The sequence below is a fragment of the Sturnira hondurensis genome, unplaced genomic scaffold (assembly GCF_014824575.4).
Source record: "Sturnira hondurensis isolate 20B ecotype Veracruz unplaced genomic scaffold, ASM1482457v3 Scaffold0018525, whole genome shotgun sequence".
Lineage (NCBI taxonomy): Eukaryota > Metazoa > Chordata > Mammalia > Chiroptera > Phyllostomidae > Sturnira > Sturnira hondurensis.
The window spans coordinates 3,778,203-3,801,128 of NW_028091156.1; the positions used below are offsets into that span (position 1 = coordinate 3,778,203).

The 22,926-nt window shown below is 55.5% G+C and overlaps 1 protein-coding gene across 2 annotated transcripts in view; it reads right to left on the reverse strand.

Moving 5' to 3' along the window:
- Positions 1-712: 712 nt before the first annotated feature.
- The window catches only part of CNIH3 (cornichon family AMPA receptor auxiliary protein 3), a 157,425-nt gene continuing 135,211 nt past the window's right edge, over positions 713-22,926 (reverse strand). For both annotated transcript variants that reach the window (XM_037069329.1, XM_037069332.1), the window contains exons 5-7: positions 8,686-8,798; positions 5,011-5,154; positions 713-2,474 (exon numbers count right to left, since the gene is read on the reverse strand). In XM_037069329.1, coding sequence (XP_036925224.1) covers positions 2,447-2,474; positions 5,011-5,154; positions 8,686-8,798 — 285 coding nt within the window. In that variant the 3' untranslated portion in view covers positions 713-2,446. The remainder of the gene's footprint in view (positions 2,475-5,010; positions 5,155-8,685; positions 8,799-22,926) is intronic.

Here is a 22,926-nt window from a genome sequence, read left to right on the forward strand (position 1 = left end):
TCACCCTGTCTGAGCTTCAGCTGACACACTTAGAAAATGAGAACCAGAATAGTATCAACTTAATAGGATTGTGAGGAGACACGAAAGCAATGTTAGGTGCTGTATAAATTTGGGTTGCTATTATTCGCTGTTAAGAGAAATACCTAATGCTCAACCACAATGAACAGAGCATCTCAGGAAGCTGGTGTCTCTGTGTCCTCCTTCTTTATAAGTTTGAATTTCCATTGCCGTTTTAACGGTCTTTGTGTGGCGTCAGCCATTATTGGGCTGGCCAAAAAGTACGTGTGGTTTTTTTCTTACATAAAATAAGAGGCACATTTTTCACTTTCACCATAACTTTATTGATTTGGATATTTTGAGTGTGTTGTCTATCTCCCGCATGGTATAGCGTTTATTGTCCTCAATTAATGTCTCAGTTTGATCGTTACCAACTTCAGCTGGTCTACTTGACTGTGGAGCATCGTCCAGTGAGAAATCTCCAGCAGGAAACTTGACAGACCACTTCGGACACATTTGATCCGCATGGCACCTTCCCCATACAATGCACAAATGCACAAATCCTTTTTTTTTTTTTTGCATTTCAGTTGTTTTTATCTTCCTTGAAATAATAAAGCAAAACATACCGAAAACGTTACGTATTTTCTTCCATCTTCAATATTAAAATGGTTGCACAAAAATTCACCAATTTTGCTGTGTTTTTTTTAACGCACACTGATATGACACACAATGCAATCTAACAGAACACTCGTTTTGAATGAACTTAAAGACAACTAAGGGTTGCTGGAGCCACCTTATAGAAAAAAACCCAAACGCACTCTTTGGCCAACCCAGCATGGAAACAAACAAAACAGCTCCGTGGTGAGGGGGGACCGGAGCCGCCTCCCCCTCCCATTCAGCTGTGCGTGTCATATGGTCAGATTCGCCATGCGCTGCCTGGACGCCGGCGTCCGTTCTCTCGATGAAGGCAATGGCCCCTCCCAGGAGTGGCGTCATAGACGACCTGCCCTAAAGGCAACGCTCTGTCCCAACCACGCCCACCCAGCCGGGACCTTCGGGTGAGGCCAAGGGGAAGCCTGCTTCCAGGAACAACCCCTCCAATGCTCTGGTTTCCTACCTCCGGCCTCAGAGTGCACACCTCTGCATTTTGTTTTCCGTAGAATATTTAGAAGCAAAACGCCTTTTTGAAACTTTGCTTTTTCTACCTACCAGCTTACTGACCACAAGGAGACGAATCCAGCCAGTAGCGCGGTTTACAGGAGACAGCCAGGTAGGCGAGACACCCCGCCTGCCGCTGCGCTTTAAACACAGCACACTGCGCGCTACACAAACACCATTCAGAAGCCTGAGTCACGGGGCTCAGGTGGGAGCCGGTACGCCTACAGACAGCCTGTGTGTGTCAAACGGAGGAATGAAGGGGAGCTGGGGGAAGGAAGTCAACGATCGATCGCTGTGCCCAGCCTCAGCATCACAAACCCTCCGCCTTTTCGTCATTTACAACCCCCTAGCACAGCCGCCACTCAAAGTGGAGAGAACCCCATGGGGAAAATTCTAAGTAAGGGAACATCCTCCTGTTGAACCGGATGATGCAGCATCATGAAAAAAAGCTGGGACTGTGTTGCCTCTTTATGCCCTGGCTCCAGGCAGCCGCCCCAGCACTTCCTGACCTCAGAGCTGGGGGCGGGGGGTGCTCCTTGAAAGACAGACGCTTTGACCTGTGGTGATAGCAGTGCGCATTCTGTGACCCATGACAGCTTTGGGTGGTACCACCTTGAACATGTAAGAAATGCTTTAAAATGCTTTTTTCTTTCTAGGATTCCTCCCTCCCAGCCCCACGTCTGTGACTTTGGGTGTCACTCATGACCAGCTCCAGACGGCGCTGAGCTGGGCTCTCACAAAGCAGGGCATGGCACAGACACCCCCTCAAGCTCAAGGCTGGCCACAGCAGAAGGCAGCAGCCTGCCCTCCAGGCCCTTCCCTGAGATGAAGGGCATGGCCGTGGCTTGGAAGCAACGCCAGAGCCTGGGGCGGCCCCTGGCATCCGGGAGGCCGGCAATGGGTCTCGCAGACTCAACCTTGACTCTGGGTCTTTCCGTTCCTCAGCAGGCACCTCCCAGACTTCCAGCCCCCACACCCAGGACCCAGGAAACCAGAGTGAACTTGCAGGGAGTTGTTTGATGAAGTGGATCCAGGAAGCAGAAATTCTTGCTCAGGAGGCCCGCGCTGCTTAGAAGGGGTTCACCATCCAAGTGTGGTGTGAGCGCTGAAGACCGGGGTACATGGTTGGCTTGGCGCCCCGGTGGCTGCCTGCCCCAGTTCCGGGTCAGTCAGTGTCGGCCGGGTCTCCTTCTTACACATCCCCACTCGGGTCCCTTGTCCAACAGCCAGCAGATGTGACTTCTCAGCCTCGGCTCTCTCCCGTCCCCGTCTCTGATGACGTGTGTGGTCTTTAAGAGCTCACTAAAGTGTAGATCATGCTGAATGCAGAGAGAAGGGGGAGAGAAGGCATTAGTGGGGGCCGTGGAGAACTCAGACTGACCCTCAAAAGAGGCACCCGCCGAAAGCTGGCCCCTCATCCTGCCTGTCACTAGAGCATCTCGTTGGACTGAACATCAGAAGAGCCTATTGTGTCTCTTAGATAAAAGATGTGACACTCCAAGTGGCTGTCATCACTCTCATCAGGCTGATTATTATGGGTGTCAGTCCTCTCTCCCCAGTGCAGGCAGGGCCGGGGGTGGGAGCAGGGCGGCTGCGGTGGCGTCTTTATCGCGCTGGCCGCCCCCAGCTCCCTGGACGGCCGTGTGCAGCTCGGGCTGGGCTCGCAGCTCAGGCTGGGCGATACATCAGTGCAGGCAAACTCTGCAAGACCAAGGAACGTTTTGTACAAAATGAGCACTTTGTTGATTTGGCAGAAAGGAAAACAGCACCTTTTCCCATGGGGGAGAGAGGAAGGAGAATCCAGGAAAGAAAGCCAAAGGAAAAACCCTGAAATGTTTCACTTCCAACCCTGCCCGGCTGCAAAGCCCCAGTGAGCTCTCCTGCGTGGCTGAAGCCCCACATTTGAGCACCTGTGGGTGTTATGCCTCCAGCCTGCCCAGCCCCCTGTCCCCAGTGCTGGGAGACGATGGTGAGGGTACGGCCCCTGTTCTTACCTTGAGGGGAGCGCACAGCCACCCCATGGCAATACCAAGGGTTTAGTGAGCAACTACTATGTGCCAGTCACTGCAGACACAGAGGTGAATAAAACAGACTCCGTCTCTACCATCAAGAAAACCCTATGACTGGGCAGGACAGATAGAGTCAGGCTGCTTAGACTCCCGACTTGAAGAGGTCTTTCTGTTGAGCGGGTAGAGTCCACACTGGACTAACTGGCTGGTATTAGTGCACGTATGTTAGTGTGAGTATTAGCGTTGCTGTTGGCATTGGCAGCTGCTAGTCCCCACCCTGTGTAGCCTGCACACCCCTCCTGGTCCGCGGGGCAACCTGAGGAGGGCTAGCGGGGGGAGGGGGCAGTGTGGCGGGAAGAGCCCATGCTCCGGAGCCAAAGAGCTGTCAGCTGAGACCTCGGACACGCTTCTCTATCACTCTGAGAGGAGCCTCAGCCCCGCACAGACAGAGTTCCGACTGCGGTCACTGGAATCTCTGTCCTCTGCTCAGCTCCGACACAGGATGAAGAGGGCAGAGGAGACAGAACCAAGCAGCACCCCTGGGCGGCGGGTCTCACCCTCAGGTGAGCTGCCGAGCTGCCAAATTCAGAATCAGGAGCCCTAAGCCTGGGAATCTGCATGTTAAGAAGCATGCCCTCCATCCCCTACCCCCCCACCCTCCAGACTGTGGTGCAGGAAACTCCAGAGACCATGCCCAGAAGGAGACTTTCCCAGAGGTCCCCTTCCTTCCAGAGGCAGGCAGCAGGTCAGAGCACAGTCTTTGGGAACAGAGCTGAGCTGGACCCACAGCTGTGGCACTGTTAACCATCCCCGGGAAAATGATCTAATTGTCTCGGAGTCCGGCTCCTCATTGCTAACATGTGGGCAGTGATCACATTTAGCTCCTAAACTGCACGACGCTTGCAGAGCCCGTAGACCAAAGCCTGGCTTGTTTTCCAATGATGGACAGACGGGGCCACTTCTCACCCTGTTCTGGCCCAACCCGACCTCTGAGGAGGCCCTGGGATCTAACACTGCCCCTGCGCCCCCCTTCCTCCTCCTCACCCGCTGCTGTCAGCCGGGCCATGGTGGTGACAGTGCTGGGACACCTGAAGATATCATGCCCTGCCACAGGTATCAACAGGACAGCAAAGTGACAGGTGAGACACCTCCGAGAGGAGCTCCCACCGGAACAGAAAGAAGGAAGAGATATTTCCAGAAGAGGCGCCCTCTGGAGTACAAAACCAGAGAACAGTCTGTCTATGGCCATCTGCTCAGCTAGGATGTTCGGGGTGAAGACTGTGAAAAGGGGGGTGATGGGGGGGATACCTGAAGGGGACTGGCAACATCGGCGTGTTTCACTTAATTGGAATGGTGTTGAGTCACATTGGGAGAGGTGTAAGTGTGAGTGTTTGATGACGGACACGCCCCTTGGTGAAGCGTGGCTGCCGCCCCCGGGGTCTCTGTGATGGCTCTGAGTGCTCCCACGCAGTTACGGGGCAAGTGGTGACGAGACTGGGCCTCGGGGCCATGGGAGACCCGTGAAACCGACTGCACAGCTGCTGGAGGCTGCGCCCTGTGGGCAGTGGGCCCCCCTTCCCAAGGAGGTACCTTGTGTAGGATGTGTTCCGCCGAGGGCCTAAGGATGCCCATGCAGGTCAGCAGGCAAGGCCTCCTGCAGGACCTCTGTCCCTTACTGCTTCATACGGGAGCCCTCCCTCCCAACCCAAGTCACGCAGCTGGCTTTATATCCCATAAGGTCACAGGCCACCTCCTGAAGACCAGGGGGCTGGCCTGAGACCTCCCCGCCCCACTCCCTGCCCCACTTCCCGCAGGAGTCACACCCACTGCAGGGGCGCGAACTCACCAGTACAGGTAGTAGAAGAAGGACAGGAGGTAGAAGGCCAGCTTACACCAGGCCTCCCTCTGACAGTAACTCAGGGTGTCTGCGTTCATGACCACCGGCGGGTCGTAGGCCAGCTCGGAGCTGTCCGCCGGGCAGTGGAAGTATCTGCAGGGGAAGAGCGCTGTCATCACTGGCTCTGGGGTTCAGAAGGGGCGTCTGAAGTCCTTGGGGCCGAGCCCTCCCGCCGCCAGCCCTCCGTCCCAGGAAGCTCTGCCAAGCAGATGTCTGCCTTCCGCCTGAACCACAGCCCAGCCCTGCCATCCGGCAGGTTCTAGTGATTCTCTAGCTCCTCGGGTCGTGGGCGTCACAGCGATTTCACCCACACACCACGCTGCTCCCACAGAGGGGAAACATGTCCCATGGTTTCCCCTCCGGTGGCACCTGGGAGGTACCAGGAAAGGCCTCCTTTCTGCTTGGGTGGGGACAAGGGGTCCGTGCTGTGTGTCACATGCCATCAGTACAGGTGGAGGGGTGGCCGGATGTTGAGCTGCGTGTCACTGCCTCTGTGTCACCTTCGTCAACCACCACGGTGGATTAAACCCTGTCCTCTACCCAGAACCCCTTTGAAAATGCTGAATACTCTGGGGGGGCATCCTATTCCCACCTGAGTGACGGGCCCAGAACGGCAAGAAGAACACTGGCCACCGCAGGGAGAGTGCAGCCCCAGGGGACACTGGGTGAGCCAAAGAACAGTGCGTGGAAGGCAGGACAGAGGAGGGAGCAGACCGTGTGCCTCGGACGTCGGCTGGGCGTGGGCTGCCCTTGCTCACAGCACCAGAGAGACTCCTGGGCCGAGGACGAGGCCGGGCAGGAGGCGAGGGCCGCCCCCAGGTATTTCCTCTGACTGACACAGCCCTGGGCCTCAGCCACAGCCTCTCCAGAGGATCTGACTGCAGCTGAGGTCTCGAAGAGGCTATTTCTCCATCAGTAAGGGAATCGGGAGGCCAGGGGGCAAATTAATGGCTCCCTCCTCCTTCCCTTTCACCTGATGGCACTGACGTGACCTGCCATCGCCACTGCGCTCATAGGAAGTCACAAGCCAGATCCAGTGTCATCTGGCAGACCATATTCCCCCCAGACCACTCGCCTCGCCTCTTCCCGGGGGCAGATTTCAAAGCCTGTTCGCTGTTGCTGTGGCCTTGTGCCCTGGTGACCTCATTCAGTGGAGGCAGGGGCTCCAGGGCTCTGCCACTCACTGGCCACCAGGCTGACCTTCCTCGGGTCAGTCATCATGCTCTCTGAGTCTCAGCTTACCCCTCTGTAAAATGGGGGTGAAACTGCCCACTCTGAAGGCCTATGGTGACGACAGTAAGGGGACAGACATAAATCGCCCGCAGAGAACAGGCACTGAATTAAAGTTCTGCAGTTTTACTCGTATTGACGCAAACAGCTGGGGCAGAGGGTCTCTGTCTGCACGGGGACGTCACTGGGCTGGACCTGGTGGAGGTCGGGGGTAGGGGCAGGTGGGAAACGGGAAAAGGAGGCCGTTAAGGACTTCCGGTTTTAAAGGACTCCTCCCCCCTCTCTCCTTTCCCTTTCATTTTCTGAGAGCTTATGAATGGCCAGAATGAGGCTAGACCCTGTCAGGGGTTCAAAAAGAGAAGTAAGACAAGGTCCCTCCTGGCAAGGAGGCTGCCGTGGCTCTTATACCAAGGTGACATTCCAAGTCCAAGGGCGCCAGTTGTCCTCCATTCCCCTGCTGGAGGAGCAGCAGCCCTAAGGAGCAGCTCGGAGATCAAAGCCAGTGATGCCCTGGGTGGTGGCATGAGATTCCTAGGACCTCAGGTTCAATGCCTTTCAAAGGGAGAGGAGCTAGCCCTCTAGGGAGGCCTGCCTGGTGACAAGGACATGAACTGCCATCCAGAAGCTGACCCCTGGCCCTGCTATGTCCTAGCTGATCGACTCAGGGTAGGGACACGGAAGTTGCTGCGTCCCCACATGTAAAATAGGGAAGAAAGCCCCGCTCACCCGGTGACTGGGGCCACTGAGCGGGGAAGGTGCAGAACGTTCCTGAGTGGGTCTGCAACACAGGCCAGCCCACAGTGGTTCTGGATGACGTCTCTCCGAGCTCGGGCTTCAGACCCCCTGCACTTCAAGCAGGACTCTCGTGTAACTGGAGCATTTTCCTTCTGTCCCAGACCCATAACGAGGTCTTCCCTCCGCTCCAGCCAGCGGTGGGATCACCTGCCCAGCCACCCAGCTCGGGGCTCCCTCTGCCTCACTTCCTGCCCCCAACTATTGGCCACAGCCTGTTTACCTCCACGAATCCTCTCCTCTCTCCACTCCAACTTCCCCTGCCCGGTTCGAGTCTGCAGGGGCTCTTCACCTGGGTTTTGTCCTCAAAACTTCATCCTCCAACCCACGCTTCACACAGCAGCCAGGTCGGCGAGGGCCACTCCCCTCCTCAGAAGCTTCCGAGGGCCGTCCACTCCCCACAGAATACGTGAATTCCAACTTCCCTGTTCGATGGTTTCAGACCTCCACACGTGACCCCCGCTGTCAACCCATCTCTGCTCACCCCCCTCCAGCAAGGAAGGAAGGTCCCCACACCCTAAACGACTGCTCTTCCCGGGACACACCGAGTGCTCTCTGACCTCTGTGCCTTTGCAGAGGCGGGTCCCTCCACCTGGAATGTGCTTGGCCAGAATCTGCAGCATCACCCTCCCAGTCTATTTTGAAAGTTCATTTCTCTAAACTCCCGCGTATATTCCTTGTATACCTGTTAAGGAGACCATATTTCCCTCTGCTGCTGGGGTTGTATTCCTTGAGGGTAGAGGTGCCATCTTGCATTCATCTTGGACCCTCCCCCAAACAATGTCTGGCCCATGGTATGTGACCCCTACATCTCCCAAACGAAGGAATGCTCAGGGTGTGACTGAATACAGACTAATTTTGTGGTGAATGACAAGGATGAGATGTTTGGGGGAATCACAGTTCTGGGAGCGAGGGGTGAAGGGCAGTTCATTTATCCGCGCAGGTGCGTTCTTTTACTCCTTCCGCACCCGCCTCCTGCAACTCACCTTCAGAGAGTTGCCCGACCACCACCAGCACTGAATTTCAGGACATTTTCCTCGCCCTGAAAACAAACCCTGTCCCCGTTATGAGCAGCCACCCCCCACCCCCCTCCCATCCAGTCCCAGCAGCCACCGCCTTCTGTCTGTCCCCGTAGATGTGTGTATTTTGTACATTTCATATAAATGGCCTTCTGTGAGTGGCTCCGCTCACTTGAATCTTCCCCAGGGTCGTTCACGTCACAGCGTGTACCAGCACTGCACCGATTTGTGTTGCCAAGTGGTGTTCCATTACAAGGATATACCACGTTTCGTTTGTCTATTCACCTGTTGGCGCACATTTGGGGTGTTTCTAACTTGGGGGCCACTGTGAACTGTGCTGTCGCTGCTTCTAACGCTGACCTGCAGGGCGGAGGCTGCGGTGGGCGGAACCTCTACAGGGGCCCCCCCTTGTGGGAGTGGCTGCCCGAGAGCGGCTCAGGAAGAAGGCGCTGGAGAGGTTCTCCCAAAGGAAGGGGCGAGGGGAAGGCCCCCGGAGGCTGGTCTGTTTGGGGAACGTCGTTCCTGGAGGGCAGGCCGCCCACGCAGGGAAGCGGAGGGGCCGACGGGCCCCAGGCAGACTCACCTCCAGAAGTGGTAGAAGAGCAGCGGCACGTTGAGCCCCAGGGTGAGCCACTCCTGGGCGCACAGGAACATGACGCAGAAGAGGGTGTGGATGGAGTACTCCGGCAGCACCAGCTGAAGAGGGGGCGGACAGCCAGGACCTGGTTAGAGACAGGGGCAGGCAGCCCACACGTCTGCCCCGACCGACACCCCCTCCGCCTGCTGGTGACACGGCCCTCCCTCCCCGAGGCAGCAGGGCCGCCGCCCCTCAGCTGGGATGCGGCTCTGGGAAGCTGTAGTCTCTCTGGCACCTGAATGGACGGAGGCCCTCGGCTCCCCACTTCCCAGAGTAGGGCCCGCGTCTCTGGGGACCCCCAAGGGTGGCCCCTGGGAGGGCCAGAAGAGGCCGTGCCGTCCCTGTGAGGTCGGGCCCGAGCGAAACTTGTGGGTTTCTGGCGATTCCGTGACTGGCCCCTCCTGTCTTCCTGGGCCCCGTGCATCTTCTCATAGAAACTCACCAAGGGAAAGCTAATACGTGCATCTCCTTCAAACGTGGGAGGGCTGGGGGAAAACGGAGCAGGAGCATTTTGTTTGTTGGAGGCTGGATCGAGGGGACCCCAGGGAAAGAACATGCCTCTACCACAGCAGAGGGGACGTTCCACCTCTGAGGGAGGGCGGGGTCACAAAGTGGGAGGTGGCCCACGGGGCGGCTCCGCTCCCTACCCCCAATTCATGCACACAGCGGTAAATAGGGCAAAAAGAGCTTAAAATGATTGTGACCCCTCTCCCAAGGGTTGCTACATCTTAACAGACATCAGAGTTGTAAGAAAAATCGAAGTGACTGCCAAGGAGAAATATGGTCTCCAGGCGAGTAGACAGGATTCTCCAAGGTGGAGAGACAGATGCACCTTTTCCCCGGTCACATAGGAGTGTGTGTGTGTGTGTGTGTGTCAGCGTGTGTGTGATAGCCCTATGTATCGCTCGGACCATCACGAAGGCTTTGGTCTTCTAGCAAAATCGTTCTAACCATCCTTCAAGGCCCATGCCAATGCCACTTTCTGATGGAAGCTCTGCCCACCCTCCCCGCCCCACCTGGCAACTGGGCTGCACAACATGCTTTCCCGCCCCCCCCACCCCGGGGGGCTGCCTGCACCCGACCCAATGTGGGTCATCGCCCTCCTCCCCACTCTCAGCAAGTGTGGGCCCGCTCCACGGGCGGTGGCTGTGACCTCTGCTGTGCACATCTCTTCTTTTTTTTTTAACTCATCGGTTTCGGCCACTTGAGGGGCGAAGATGAGCAGGGTTATAGACCGCCACCCTAGGCCTGAGTCATCCGCGGAGGCACCCTCCCCGTCTCCAACTGCAGTGACGAATCTCTGGCCGCTTACAGCCTGGATTTCCGGTCCGTCTGTTAATCACCACTGCGCCTCCCCTCCCCGGGGCTTGATTTACAGCGGAAGCTGCAACCTCCTGAGCAGGTGGATCTGTCACTGTCACCGTGCTCAGGAAGACTGCTTCCTGCAGGCCAGCCTGGTGGGTGGGGGTGGGGCAGGCTGAAGGGTCCGTCCTCATCTCTGGGTGGCTCCTCCTAATCGCCTCTCACGGTCACCAAACAGGATCCTCACAAGCGGGAGCGGCTCCTTCAATTCACCCAGGGAGACTTTGGGGAGCAATGGGGCCCTTCTCACGCACATGCCGGTTTGCCCCCCTTGCACTCTGCCTTTGGGAGTGCGGCGAGAGCCCCCTTCTAGGCTCCCCATCCTCGCGGGGGTAGGTGGAAGGGCTGGCTGCAGAACTGATGTGCGGAGCAGGCCGAAGCATCCCCCGAAATGCAAAGCTTCCTGGCCCCTCCCTCCTCCTCCCCTCCAACAGAGCAGAAAGTGTTTCTGCTTTCTTCTGGGGGCTCCATCATCCTGAAACCACAAGTGAAGGTGAGAGGCCTCAGAGTGACCAGTGACGGACATGGAGCGGGAGTGAGCAAGGCACTTGGGCTATTTTAAGCTACTGGAATTGGAGAGTTATTTCTTACCATGGCCTAATTTCACCTGTCTTGTCAGACACAGGATGAGTAATCAATGGGAGAAAGTCACTGGTGATCCTCACCCTTTTCGCCCTCGACCACCCACATTCAGACCTTCCTCCCACAAGCACTGGGCATGCTCTGGCAGAGCTGAATGACCACGGGGGGGGGGGGGGGGGGGGTGACAGTGCTTATCCACTGGTAGGGACAGCTGGACTAGAGGTCCCCTTCCAACCTTGGACCTATCTGCTACATAAAGACCACCCCAGAATCCACCAGGCAAACCTCGGAAGCACTGAGTGCAGCGCTGACCACGCCACGCGGCCCAGAGTCGCCCCCCAGGCCTGGAAAACCCTGGTTTGTTCGGTGAAAGGAGCTGCTGAGTGGCACAGGAACTGTCCCACTCAGGCCGCAGCTTACCGAATCCCTGTGCCTTTTCATGCTCTGCTTGGGAGCATTAGAGATGTCCAATCGGTGGTCTCTGTATAGGTGTTGCGGGATTGCTGAAAAGACCACAATTCATTCCATCTGGGGGCTCATGGAAGGTTCTCCAATCCAGCAGAATCGAGGGACATTTGAAAGGACAAGTAAAACCTGACCCTGTGAGGGAGCCAGAGGCCGGCACTGCAGGAGGTGGAAACCACGAGGGCCACAGCAGACAGCAATGGCGGTCACTACCCAGTGGGTCCATGAGGACTGCTTATCCGCCGTCACCAACGGCGGAAGTCGGCCCCGACAAGGGCCAAGGGCTGGGCAAGGGTTGGCTTTGCTCCCTTCCTACGAGGACCAGCCCTCTCACTCCAGTGCTGGAGCCTGAGGGCGTCACCGCCACAAGCTGAAGGGCAGGACTTGTCCTGAGCAAGATGACAACACACCCTCCTCCCCCCACCCGCCCCACTCTGATGGGCGACAGAGGTCAGATGGCAGGTAAGATTCCCAGAGCACACTGGCCAAGCTTGAAGATTTCCCCCACTGTCTGGCTTCCTCCGCCTCTTCCGGGAGGACTCTTGTGGCCTAGGGCGAGGACCCCGAGTCCTGGACTCCTGTCCAGACTCTCATCCTCGGCTGCCATTTGCTGGCAGATGTGTCCATCTGGACATTCCGCAACTACTTCGTACTCACTTGAACATTGCCCATTTGATGGTGCCGGCGGGCAAAACCATCGGGCCCCCTGGATTCTGCACCAGCGAGCATCAGATATTTTCAAGGGGTGAGCGATGACCCCGGCACATAAACAACGCAACACAGCATCACCTAATCCAGAATCGTAACGGAAAATGTCCCCATAATGTTACTTTGCCACCGGCTGGCTGTGTGCACACCACGGACTGCGGAGGTGGCTCTCAGCTCATCGCCGCCAGCCGCTCCTCTAAATGCCTGGGCCAAGCATGGCTGTGACCTTGTCGGGATCAGACCCACCTGGCTGACCCCCAGGGACTGGACCAGGCCTCGAGGGAAACCTGTCACAGATCGTTTGTCCCAGGGGCCTGTGCCTGCACACCAGGAATGCAGGAACACAAGAGGGTGAGGGCAAGGGAAGGGACTCCCGCCTCAGTGACCCGGGGTCCTGATGACCAAAGAATGCTCCTTCTGGCCTGGGAAAGCCCAGTGGTCACTGGGGACACAGGGGTGGGGGAGGGGCCAGGAAGTACGGTTTCCAAGCCCGGGGGGGGGGGGCTTCCACTCCAGGCCTCCCAGCCCCATGGGGCCCTCAGGTTTCTGCCCACCCTCCCTCTCCCTCTCCCACCTCTGCCCAGGGACACAGCAGCACAGAGAGGACAAGGCCCAGGGGAGGGTGTGGGGGCAAGCCCACGCCCCACTGCCTACTGCTCCTGACCACCTAGCATGTGAACAGCCTGGTCACTGCTTGGCCCAGAGCCGTCTGTCGGGACTTGGCTGCACACCGGCCCACGTGCTCCAGACACACCCTGCCACGGTGGCCACTCTGCCGCCCACAGCCCCTGGAGCTGCCTGATCCTTCCTGTCCCGGCCGCTCCCTGGGGACCCGCTGCCAGCTGACTGGCTCCAGTGCCCTGGTCTCGCTCCTATTCCCTGGGGGCCTTGTCACCAGCAGGGCCATGTGCGGGGGCCACTGGCCAACCAGGAAATCCTCCCTCTTTGATGGGGAAGAAAACTGCCCACGCACAGCTCCAGGAAGAAGACGGGCCCTTTCACCCGAGTTCACAGGGACCTCACTTTGTTTCTGGAGGAGAAGGAAGCCGGGAAGAGCTGGCGGAACGGACCCTATGCAGGCCTGACCCTCCCAGCCCACTTCTTTCCCCAGCCCCATTACTTAGCAGTGGTTCTCAAACTTCTAAACCACCGAGGTTTTCCTGAAACCCCACAGCTGGACCCCACAGCTGGAGTTTCAGATTCGGTCCGTCTGTGTGGGGGGCCTGGGAGTTCGCTTTTGTAACCAGTTTCCTGGTGACCCCTGAGCACCTGGCTCCTCGAACCCCTTCCAGGACCATCAGCGCCAGCATCACCTGGGCGCTTGCTCAAGAAAGGCGGGATTCTGGCTCCTCCCCTAGACTTGCTGAATCAGAATCTGCATTGTAACAAGATCCCCCCCGCGACTTAGACGCACAGTAACGTTTAAGAAGCGGGTGCTCAGCACTGATTCCCCAAACAGGACTCACCAGTCCCCTTCATCAGAGCGCCCGGGGTCTTGGTCGAAAATGCAGATTTCTGAGTTCCACTCCAGGCCATGGAGACAGGCTCTCTGGGCCAGCGATCTGCATTCTGGGGAAACATCCCCCATGACTTTGTTAAACATCCTAGACCTGCGGTTAGAAGAGGACAGGAGGCAGAGACGCCCGTTTGGAAGACCGTGGGTCCCAGTCCTCGCTCCAGTCCCCTGGCGGGGCCGTGACAGTCCTGTGCTCACAGTGCGTCCTCACTATAACTGTTGCTCACGGGTCGAGTCTAGACAGGCAGCATTCACTGATAGGAAAATGCTTAACCTGCCAGGTCTCCCGGCCTTGACCACACAGAAGAGCACCCGCGAGGCCCCCTGAGCCCTTGCGGCCGGCCATCTCTGCTCTTGAAGGGCTGGCCATGGCACCTTCGGCATCTCCAGCTCCTCCGCTGTCTCGGGAACCCACAGCCTGCAGCTGCACCCGTCTTCTGCCCGTCCTTGGCAGGGCACCTCTGCGCCTCCCCCTCACCAGCTCCTTCTCCCTCTCTCTGGCCATCCTCGGTCTCCATAGACCTTCCTGCAAAGTGACTGGTTCCTTTTAGGACATGTCATGGGATCTGGTCCTGCCCTGGTCACACCTCCCAGCCTGGCTGTCATCACTGTGTTCATGCTACTTCAAGACGCACTTGAATTTCAGAAGCCTCTCTGCCAGTTTCCTCACTCGCTTGTTAAATTGTCCCCTGAGGAGGAGGCGAGAATGAAAGCGCTCTCTCAAATCCTGCCGCCTCTTTCAAAGGACAGCATTCTCCCACAACTGCTGGCAATTCAGAGGCATCTTCACACCAGCAGCTAGCTACCCACTTCTTTTCTTTCCTTTAAGGCAGGGATACAGGAGTAGGAATCCTGTTCGGAATAGAGGGAGTGATCAGGCACAAGTTCAGATTATGCGAGAGGAGAGACTCGAGCAGAAGGGAATGTTCTCGAAGTGAGAAGGGCGGAGGGGCGAGGGCTAGCAAGCTCCCAGTGCTGATGAGGCCCACGCACGCACCCATTCAGCAAGCACTTGTTAGGGGCAGCGACGAGGCGGTGGGTGCAGAGCCGTCTAGCCGGGGAGCCCGCCGCGAGAACGAGCGTGTGTATCACAGATTCTGCAGCAAAGCAAAATGGGAACGAGGAGCTAACAGAGGCCACACGTGAGCCACGGATGCAGGAAGGAAGGAGAGAGACACCCTCACTCCGAGGGAGGAGAAATGAGGGAGGGCTCCTCCAAGGACAAACGCCTCTGAGTTGGGGTTTAGAGAAGCTGGGGTTTAGTGGGGAGAAGGGGAGAGACAGCATGTTGAGGCCCGGTGCGTCCCCAGGGGCACTCAGCATCGCCCTCCACCGGGGTGTCTGAGAGTCATCTTTCCTTTATGTGCCAGACGGACCTCACTGCCAGATCTTCCACGAAAAAGGACACTGAGACCAGAATCCTTTGCAGCAGCCTCTTCTTACCCTGGGGGCCTTTGGGGGAATTGTCCTGATGGCTTCATCTGACCAGGGAAACCCGTGTGGCAGGAAGTGGGCCAAGGGCAGAAACAAGTCATTTCCTGCCTTTATTTGTGACCACAGCCTGAGCACGTGGCAGTAAGTGTCCACACGGGACGCGCCTTCATCGGGGTCACCAGTGAACGCTGGCCCAGCTCCCGGCCGGCCCTCCGGTCTCTGGCATGCCCCGCCTATGCCCTCCCACCCCACCCCGTGGAGGGAAGGGCCCCCAACTCTTGTTGGGAGAAGAGGGTCCCGAATTCCTGAGGCCACACCTTCCTACTCCACTGCCCTGCCCCCTTGGGGGCGTTTCCATGTGAGGTCCCTGGTACCCCACTGTTTATGTAACAGGAAGCTGCTGTTTTCAAGGTTGGGGTTTAGGTCATTGCCCCACGGAGCCTCCCTTAGCCCAGCGAGTCTAGCAGCAGCCTGGTGCTGCACCATTTTTCAAGCTGCACCATTAGCTTTGAAAAGAGAGTCTTTTCCAGGATTAAATAAAATGATTATCCTACTTAACAGCTATTAAGTGGTGTTAATTACTTATTACATTCAGCAGGTTGGAGAAATTTTGCTCAAAACAAGCAAAAGAGGGTGGTTGGGGTGACCGAGTCAGAAAACAGGTACTGGCACTTGGGAAAGCAGAGCAAACTGTCATTGTCACCATCCATGATTTTGCTCGCGTGCCCACTGGTACATGCACAGGGAGTCAGGCGCTTGGCTAACCGCCAGGATCCCGGAGCCCTGAGCGCAGAGATGAGACCTGCGAACAGAGCTGGGAGACCAGGCTGCCCCCTAGGGGTGGTCTGCTGGGAGCGCTCCCGAGCATTGCTCTGAAGCCAGCGGGAATGTGCCCAGCTTTATCAAGAGTTTGATTTAGCAAACTCACACTGGGAAGAAAAGACAAAATAATGTAGTAGCTTTTGCTTCCGGTAAGGGCTTGAGGGGCAGTGTCTTAGTGGAAAGAGTGTTACATTAAGGAATAAGAGGTTTGGGCCCAAGATCCATTAAGCTACAGAACTGAGTAAGTTATTTCATTTCAGTGGGCTCAGTTTCATCACCTATACAATGGGAATAACACTAGTACCTACTTCATAGGACTTTCATGACTGTTAAATGAGTTAATGTGCATGAAGACTTTAAAACAGCGTCTGGCACTTAGTGATACTCCATCGGTACTAACTCCCGTCTGTGAGAAGAGGCACTTGACCGGTGCATCCCCACTGTTCTTCTCTGCTCAGATGTGCCAGTTACTCATTCTGCCTGGAACCGAGGTGTGGGCCAGCTCATCCTTTCCACCCACTCATTCAACGGGCGATCTTCAGGGCCTTGTGCGTACCCAAGCCCTGGACTGGCCAGAACTCACTCGACCTCACACCTTGCACAGTGAGGGTGCAGGCGGGGTGGGGGCACCAGCCGGCCCTCAGACCATGGCCTCCTTCCGCTGGGGCAACGCTGGGAGCAAAGGGAACGGCCGGGATTATCCTCATGGACGCCCTATTCCCTTTCACACTTCCCTTGGGCCATTGAAATGGTCTCAGTGAGATGATTCTCGGTGAGTTTAAACATGACATGCTTTTGTGCAACTGTTCTGATAGAAAACTCTGGAAATGTTTCAACGTTTGAATGAAAGATAGGGGCTTCTGATGCCTTGCTGGCTGTGACTCCCGAGCTGGTTTCTGGAGGCCGTTCTAATTTTGGGGAGACCAGGCCTCTTAGAGGCCGCCGAGAAGGCGCACAGCACTGGTGCGGGGTTGCAGACCAATGAAAAATTCATTGCACCAAAAGCAAACTCAGTCAGGCCCAGGTATCAATAAACAGCTTTCATACTGGATAGACAATGGTGCAGGCTCTTGTCCCTTCTTCCGATGAAGCAGGCCTATGTGTGTATATGTTGGTTAATAATAATAATAATAACAGATGATGTTTATCCACCCCCAACCACTGTGAAGTGCTTTGCCGCCTTATCTCATTCTTTCCCCACAGCAACCTCTGAAGCTGGTGTTCTTCTAATCATTTTACGGAGCAGAAAACTGAAGGTCAGAGAAGTCAGCACAGCCCGCCCAAGGTCATAGGGCCCTTCCTGACTCAGCCAGGGCTACTGAGCGTGGGCTCACAGAAGCACACCACCCGATGGGTCAAAGTCACATCCGCGTGGGCGAGGCACATTGAACAAAGCAAGGCTGAAGCTGTGATGGCCGCAGTGCTGCTCGGAGCTGCTCGGATTTGGCCATGACCGTGAAAGCCACGCCTACTTCTCAGAAGTTTCATGTGTTTTTCTTCTTTTGACTTTTCGATAGAACCAGAGACACATCAACATTAATATATTGATAAATATTTTAAATATTCATTCATAAATAAATTTATTTATCAATAAATTAATTTTATTATTAAATATTAATAATTAAATAACCATTTAAATTAAAATTTAAATATTTATTAATAATTCAAATATTCAACAACATTAATAATCGATTAAATTATTTATTTATTGATGATTATTTAAATATTAATGTTTTATCAATAAATTAATATTTTATTAATAAAGTATTTTTAAATTCTTTTTTAATAACAGAGACATGTTCTAGAAGCCACAGTTACAGTGATTATGTTTTAAATAAAGTACCAGATGGCAGAGGGTGGTTCTCTGGGCAGGGCATGCTGGGTGCCTGGTTAACAGGTGGCTGGAGGAATTCCCTGAACATCCGGGGTTCGATACCAGTCCCCCCCAAAAAGGGCTATGCAACAACAGTGACGCTAAGAATGCTGGGCACCTTTGAAAGTGTTTCGGGAGATTTAGTTAATTTACAGAGACTATTTAATGTTAGCCTCTCAGTCAGGACATCGTTAAAAACCAGTGTGGCTGCCAGAAAACCCGAGAAGTTTGGAAACTCAGGAGAAGGGTTCCTGGAGTTTTCAAGGTGGTTGCCGGAGCAACCTGAGGACCTGGCGCTGGAAGAGCTGAAACGTTCTATTTTAAAAACACCCAGTTGATCACCGGAAGGACGGAAATGAAACAACCAGATAATAAGGTACACATTGGAAACTGTTACAAAAACGAGCACGTTCCCCAAACCAGCAACGATTCCATCCATGAGAAATATCTGGACCCTGGGAGCAAACAGATTGCAAAGTGACCTCCCAGAGCTCTGATTATCACCTGCATTTTGCACAAAGCACTGAAATGACAAGCTGCTTCCTCCACTGGAATTTGCTCTCAGTTCCTGGTTACATTGCAATTCCTGCTCCCATTCACATCTCACCTCTTCAAAGAAGTCCTTCATCTACACATGCATTCAATCACTCATTCATTCAACAAACACGTGCAGAGTAGTACATCCTATTACTGTGAGAGATACCCTGCCAGGTGATCCAAAGGCGAGATGACTTCACAGTCCTGCCTTCGGGAAGAGTCCAGAAGGGGAGACGAGAGAGAGATACATAAATACGCCCCACGCAAGGCCTAATGGGATCCACCATGTGATGGGAGGTCACAAAAGTTCCTGGCTCCACAAACTGTTAGATCCTTGGGTACGGCTCTATAAAAAGGCAGATTTCCGAGCTCCAGTTTAGAATGTCCAGCGGGTGGGGCCCAGGGATCTGTATTTTAACTGCTGTAGCGTCTGACTCTGATGAGCTACCTGAAACAGCAGGTACAGGCCAGGGAAGACGCAGTGCCCAAGTGGAGGGGGTGTGGCCTGCTGGGGAGGAGCCGGCAGACAGCCTGGGAAGGGCCTGGGGCAGGGGTCACGGGAGGTCTAGTGAAAGAGTTGAGACTCAAGGAAGAGCCATCAAAGGCCTCTGAGCTCAGGAGTGACCTGCACGGCAGTGATAGCAAAACTGATTTGGCAGAGTTGTGATGGCAAAGGCAGCTGGCTCTAGAGGAGTCAACCAGGAAACCTCTGCTCTTCAGAGTAAACAGATAAAAACTCAAGTTGGTTGCAGGAGGGGTGACAAGGAGAAGATGGAGAAACAGCATCCAACATTTTTACGGACTGCCTTATTTAAAAACAGGCTGTAAGCGGTTCACAAATGCATTGTTAATTAATCGTGACATGTTCATCTCTGGACAACTATATTTAGTAACACCTAGGATCATGCTGAATTTATTTGTGTTTCAGAACACTTTTCTCTGGGTTTGTTCCATTTTCGACCTGGGTGAGAATGCCCTAACCAATCATGGATAGGGCACCTCAGAAGTGCGGGGACTGCAGAGGCGGCGCGGGGAACACAAGGCGGAAGGTGTAGCTTGGGCCGCAGGTAGACTGCGGCCAGGTAAAGGAGGAGACGTGCAGGCAAGATAGCACTATGCAGAAAGAACGTACAGAAAAAAGCCCCAGTGAAACAGGAGACAGATTATTTCCTCTTTGGTGGACAAGAAAAGGCTCGTGGAAGATACGACATTTGAGTCTTTTGTTTCTCTATTCACAATACTTGCACAAACCCTGGCATGAGTAGGTACTCGGTAAATGTTTGGTGAGCAAGCGAGTACTTGACAAGAAGTAGATTTCAAGAAGGTAGAGATAAGGCAGGACATCACAGCGGGCCTTAGCAGCAATGCTAAGTATTGGTTACTTATTCTCCAAAACAGAGAGCCAGAGGAGGCTTGGAAAGAAGTTATACATGGTCGCGGTTTGCTAAGATCATTCCAGCCGCGATGCGAAGGGCAGATCGGGGAGGAGGGGTAAGGAGCAGACCCAAGGCTGGGTAGGGTCGGGGCCCTGGGTAGGGAAGCTGCTCCAACAGTGCAGGCGAGGGAAATGAGAGCGTGAGCTCCCTCGGAGGTGGCTTAGGGGTGAGGGTCCTGACTCATGAAGCACTTCGGAGCAGGGTCTGCAGATGCAGGGCCCGGCCCGGTGACATGGAAGACTGGTTCTCAGGGAACCAAGATGGGCGCACTGAAAAAGAGGGCGGTGAAGCAACAATGCACGTGTTGCCGGTCGAGTGAAGGGGGAGCCCCAAACCCCCCAATTCCTCCCTCTGTGATCCTGCTCAAAACCAGAACACAGGACTTCCCACATGCTGCACAGTGTTAGGGGCGAAGGCTGCAGCCCAGGTTCTCCTGCTCAGGGACCTGCCCGTCCCTAAGCCACACGGTTCCCTCCCTGCATGCCTGCAGCCACGGGGCAGGTTTGCGTGGTCAGCACGCCAAAGCCTTGGCAACTTGAGCCTGGAGCCCACCCCTCCGAGGCACCTTGTCACCGTCACTCTCTCCTGCACTAGAAGGTGACGGTCTTGCCAGGACCTTCCACAAGGCTGACTGGGTGTGGCTGTGTTTTTCATCCTCATCCAGACTCTTCTATCTATTCTTGATTGGTTCAAACCCAAAGACGTTGGAGAAATGTCATTCATCGGCAGCGACCCCAACACTGAGTTTGAGGCACAAGAAGCAGGGCCAGGTGAAGGTAGGTGCTCAGTGACTGTATGACATGCTTTCCTGGAATCCAGGACAGAGAGAGGAGGAGAGAAGGCATAGATTTAGGGGGCCCGGGGTTGGGGGGGGATGCATGATGGTAGAAGCTCCAGTACTGCAGGGCATGCATTCTGGAGAAAGCGAGCTCTTACAATCAAACCCATACAGGACCCCCAGGCTGCTGGTTGCAGCTTCGATTGGAGAACAAGAAGAAAACAAGGTCAAGGGAAGAACAGGAATGAGGCCCTGTATTGGGGGTGTGAGGGAAGAGGAACCAAAGGAGACAGAGACGATGCCCTGCCAGGGAGCCAGAAAGAAGGAGCTGACAAGAGTGTCACAGTCCAGGAAGGTCGAGGGGGACGAGAATAAAGAAGTCACCCTGCTGGATTCAGGATGTCCTTGGTGACCTTCAAGGTGTCCGTCTCGGTGGAACGAAAGGGGCAGCTGCCACAAGGCGAGGGATTCTGAGCTGAGTGGGAGTGGGGACGTGCAGGCAAGGAGTGTCATGGACTCCAGACTCTGCAACAGCTGAAGGGAGAAATGTGTGGGTCAGTAGTGCAAAGGGCTCCTGAGGCCCGTGAAATTGTGTAGAATGAGGAAGAGTAGCCGTGTGTGAGCCGGGGAGAGAGGGATCGGAGAGCAACGAGCGAGACCAGGTCCTCCAGCAGGAGGCAGCCAGTGGGATCTGCTCCAGATGAGTTAGAAGGAGCCTGGACAAGGGACCCCACGGAGGGTCAGCCTTGGAGTGGGGCTGAGAGGGGCCCTGAGACAGGAGAGAAGCCCAGGAGGGACAGGGATGTAAAGCAGGGGGAGGCAGACAGGGGGCACCCCACATCAGGGGCCCCCAGTTACTCCGGAGCATAACTGATCACTTGAGGAAACAGAAGAGTAGTGGGGACACTACGGAAAGCAGGGTGAGTCAGGAGCAGCCAAGGGCCAGCCCAGTGGCCGGCGACAGCGAGGACCCAGCTGTGGGGCGAGGGCAGGGATCCAGCAGACAGAGGCGATCTCTGGCAGGGGCTGGGCTGGGCCCGGCCACTTCCTTCCGTTCATTCACGGAGCGAGGGCTGAACACCCATGAGGTGGGGGCACCTTGCCAAGGTCTGGGGAGTCAGACCCACAACAGACTCAGGACCCATCCTCCAGCAGCCCTGGGTCAAGCTGGGGAGAGAAATATGCGATACTGCCTGGTAAGGGCTAGAATGGACCTTAGCCCACGGGGCCCACAGACTCCACCTGAGGAAGGGGGAGGAGACTTCCCAAGCGGTGACTGGAGCTGAGTGGTCCAGAGGGAAAGATTCAGACAAAAGGGAGGGGAAAAGTGGAGGAGGAATAGCAAAGAGCGCAAGAGTGAACAGTGTGGTGGGAGCAAGGTCCTGCGCCGGCTCCAGAAGCAGGGCTTTCTCTACAACATCCTGCTGTCCCCTGGGGGGACAGCACACCACCAGCTCCCCACCCACCTCTGTGAGGTCATCTCACCTAGTTAGAAGGGAGGGAACGAATCTTAAACCTCCAACACAAGACAGAGAGAGACACAGAGAGAGAGAACGGGCACAGGAGACACTGGGAGGAGGGGACGAGGCAGAGCAACCAGAACACACACTGATCGGAGTGGCCTGTGACTCTGGACCGAATAGAGAGGACCACTGCAGGGCCGTGCATGGAAGGCACACACGCCCGCAACTCAGAGCATGGTGCCTGTTTGCTCTGAACACTGACAAGCAGGCGCACTGCCCATGTGTTTGCCACATACGTATTTACACGGAAACAGCCAAATGCACAGATGCGCAGTCCTCTGTTGAGTGGTCCTTGGCCCTGCAGCCTCTCACTGGAGAGGCCGGGGAACTTCACAAACCACTCACTTCCAGGCGCTCTTTGTAAAGGTCCACCTCATGAAAAAAGGGGGAGAGACTGTTCTGGATGAAGGGAGATTATGGGAAACGCGACCACTGGATGCACGGTGTGGCGCGTGATTGAATCCCGGACTTAGGACAACGCAGAGCATTATTGGGATATAGGGAAGCCGTGATGGTGAGTGACGACGATGGCCTTGGCCGTGGTCATGGCAGTGTGGTTACACCGGAGACTGTGTTTCAGGGTGAAGAACCACGGAGTGTGTCACTGAACGACCCAGCAAAATAAGCGGTGCTCTATGCCCACGGGGGAGGGAGGAGCAGATGAACCAGGCAAACGACGACTCCTGGTGAAGACTGTACGGTGAGTCCCTGCCTAACGTCGCCAAGGGGTTCTGTGCCTCCCAGAGAGACGACGTATCTAAGAGAAACCAGTTCCACCACAGGCTGACTGATGGAAACAAGAGGTGATCCGTCTCAGCATCCCATCCACGTGCTGTGTGGGTGTCTCTCACACTGATCTGTCAACATTCCCCTACACTGGACACTTCCCTGCACCCTTAGACTTTTTTTTAATGGTCCCACGTGCAGACCCCAACACTGCATTGGAAACTCAGAGTGAGCGGGGCGGGGGGGGTGGGGGGCGGCCAGGCCTCAGCATGTTCATTTTATGAGTGCCCCCCCAGAGGGCTGCCCCCTACAGGCGGAAGAGAAGACCACGCCCTATTTTATGTCTGGCCTGGAAACACTTCCAACCTCTATGGGTCTACCCATGCCTGCTGGTAGAAGGCTTTTCCCAGCTGTTGGAGGTACCA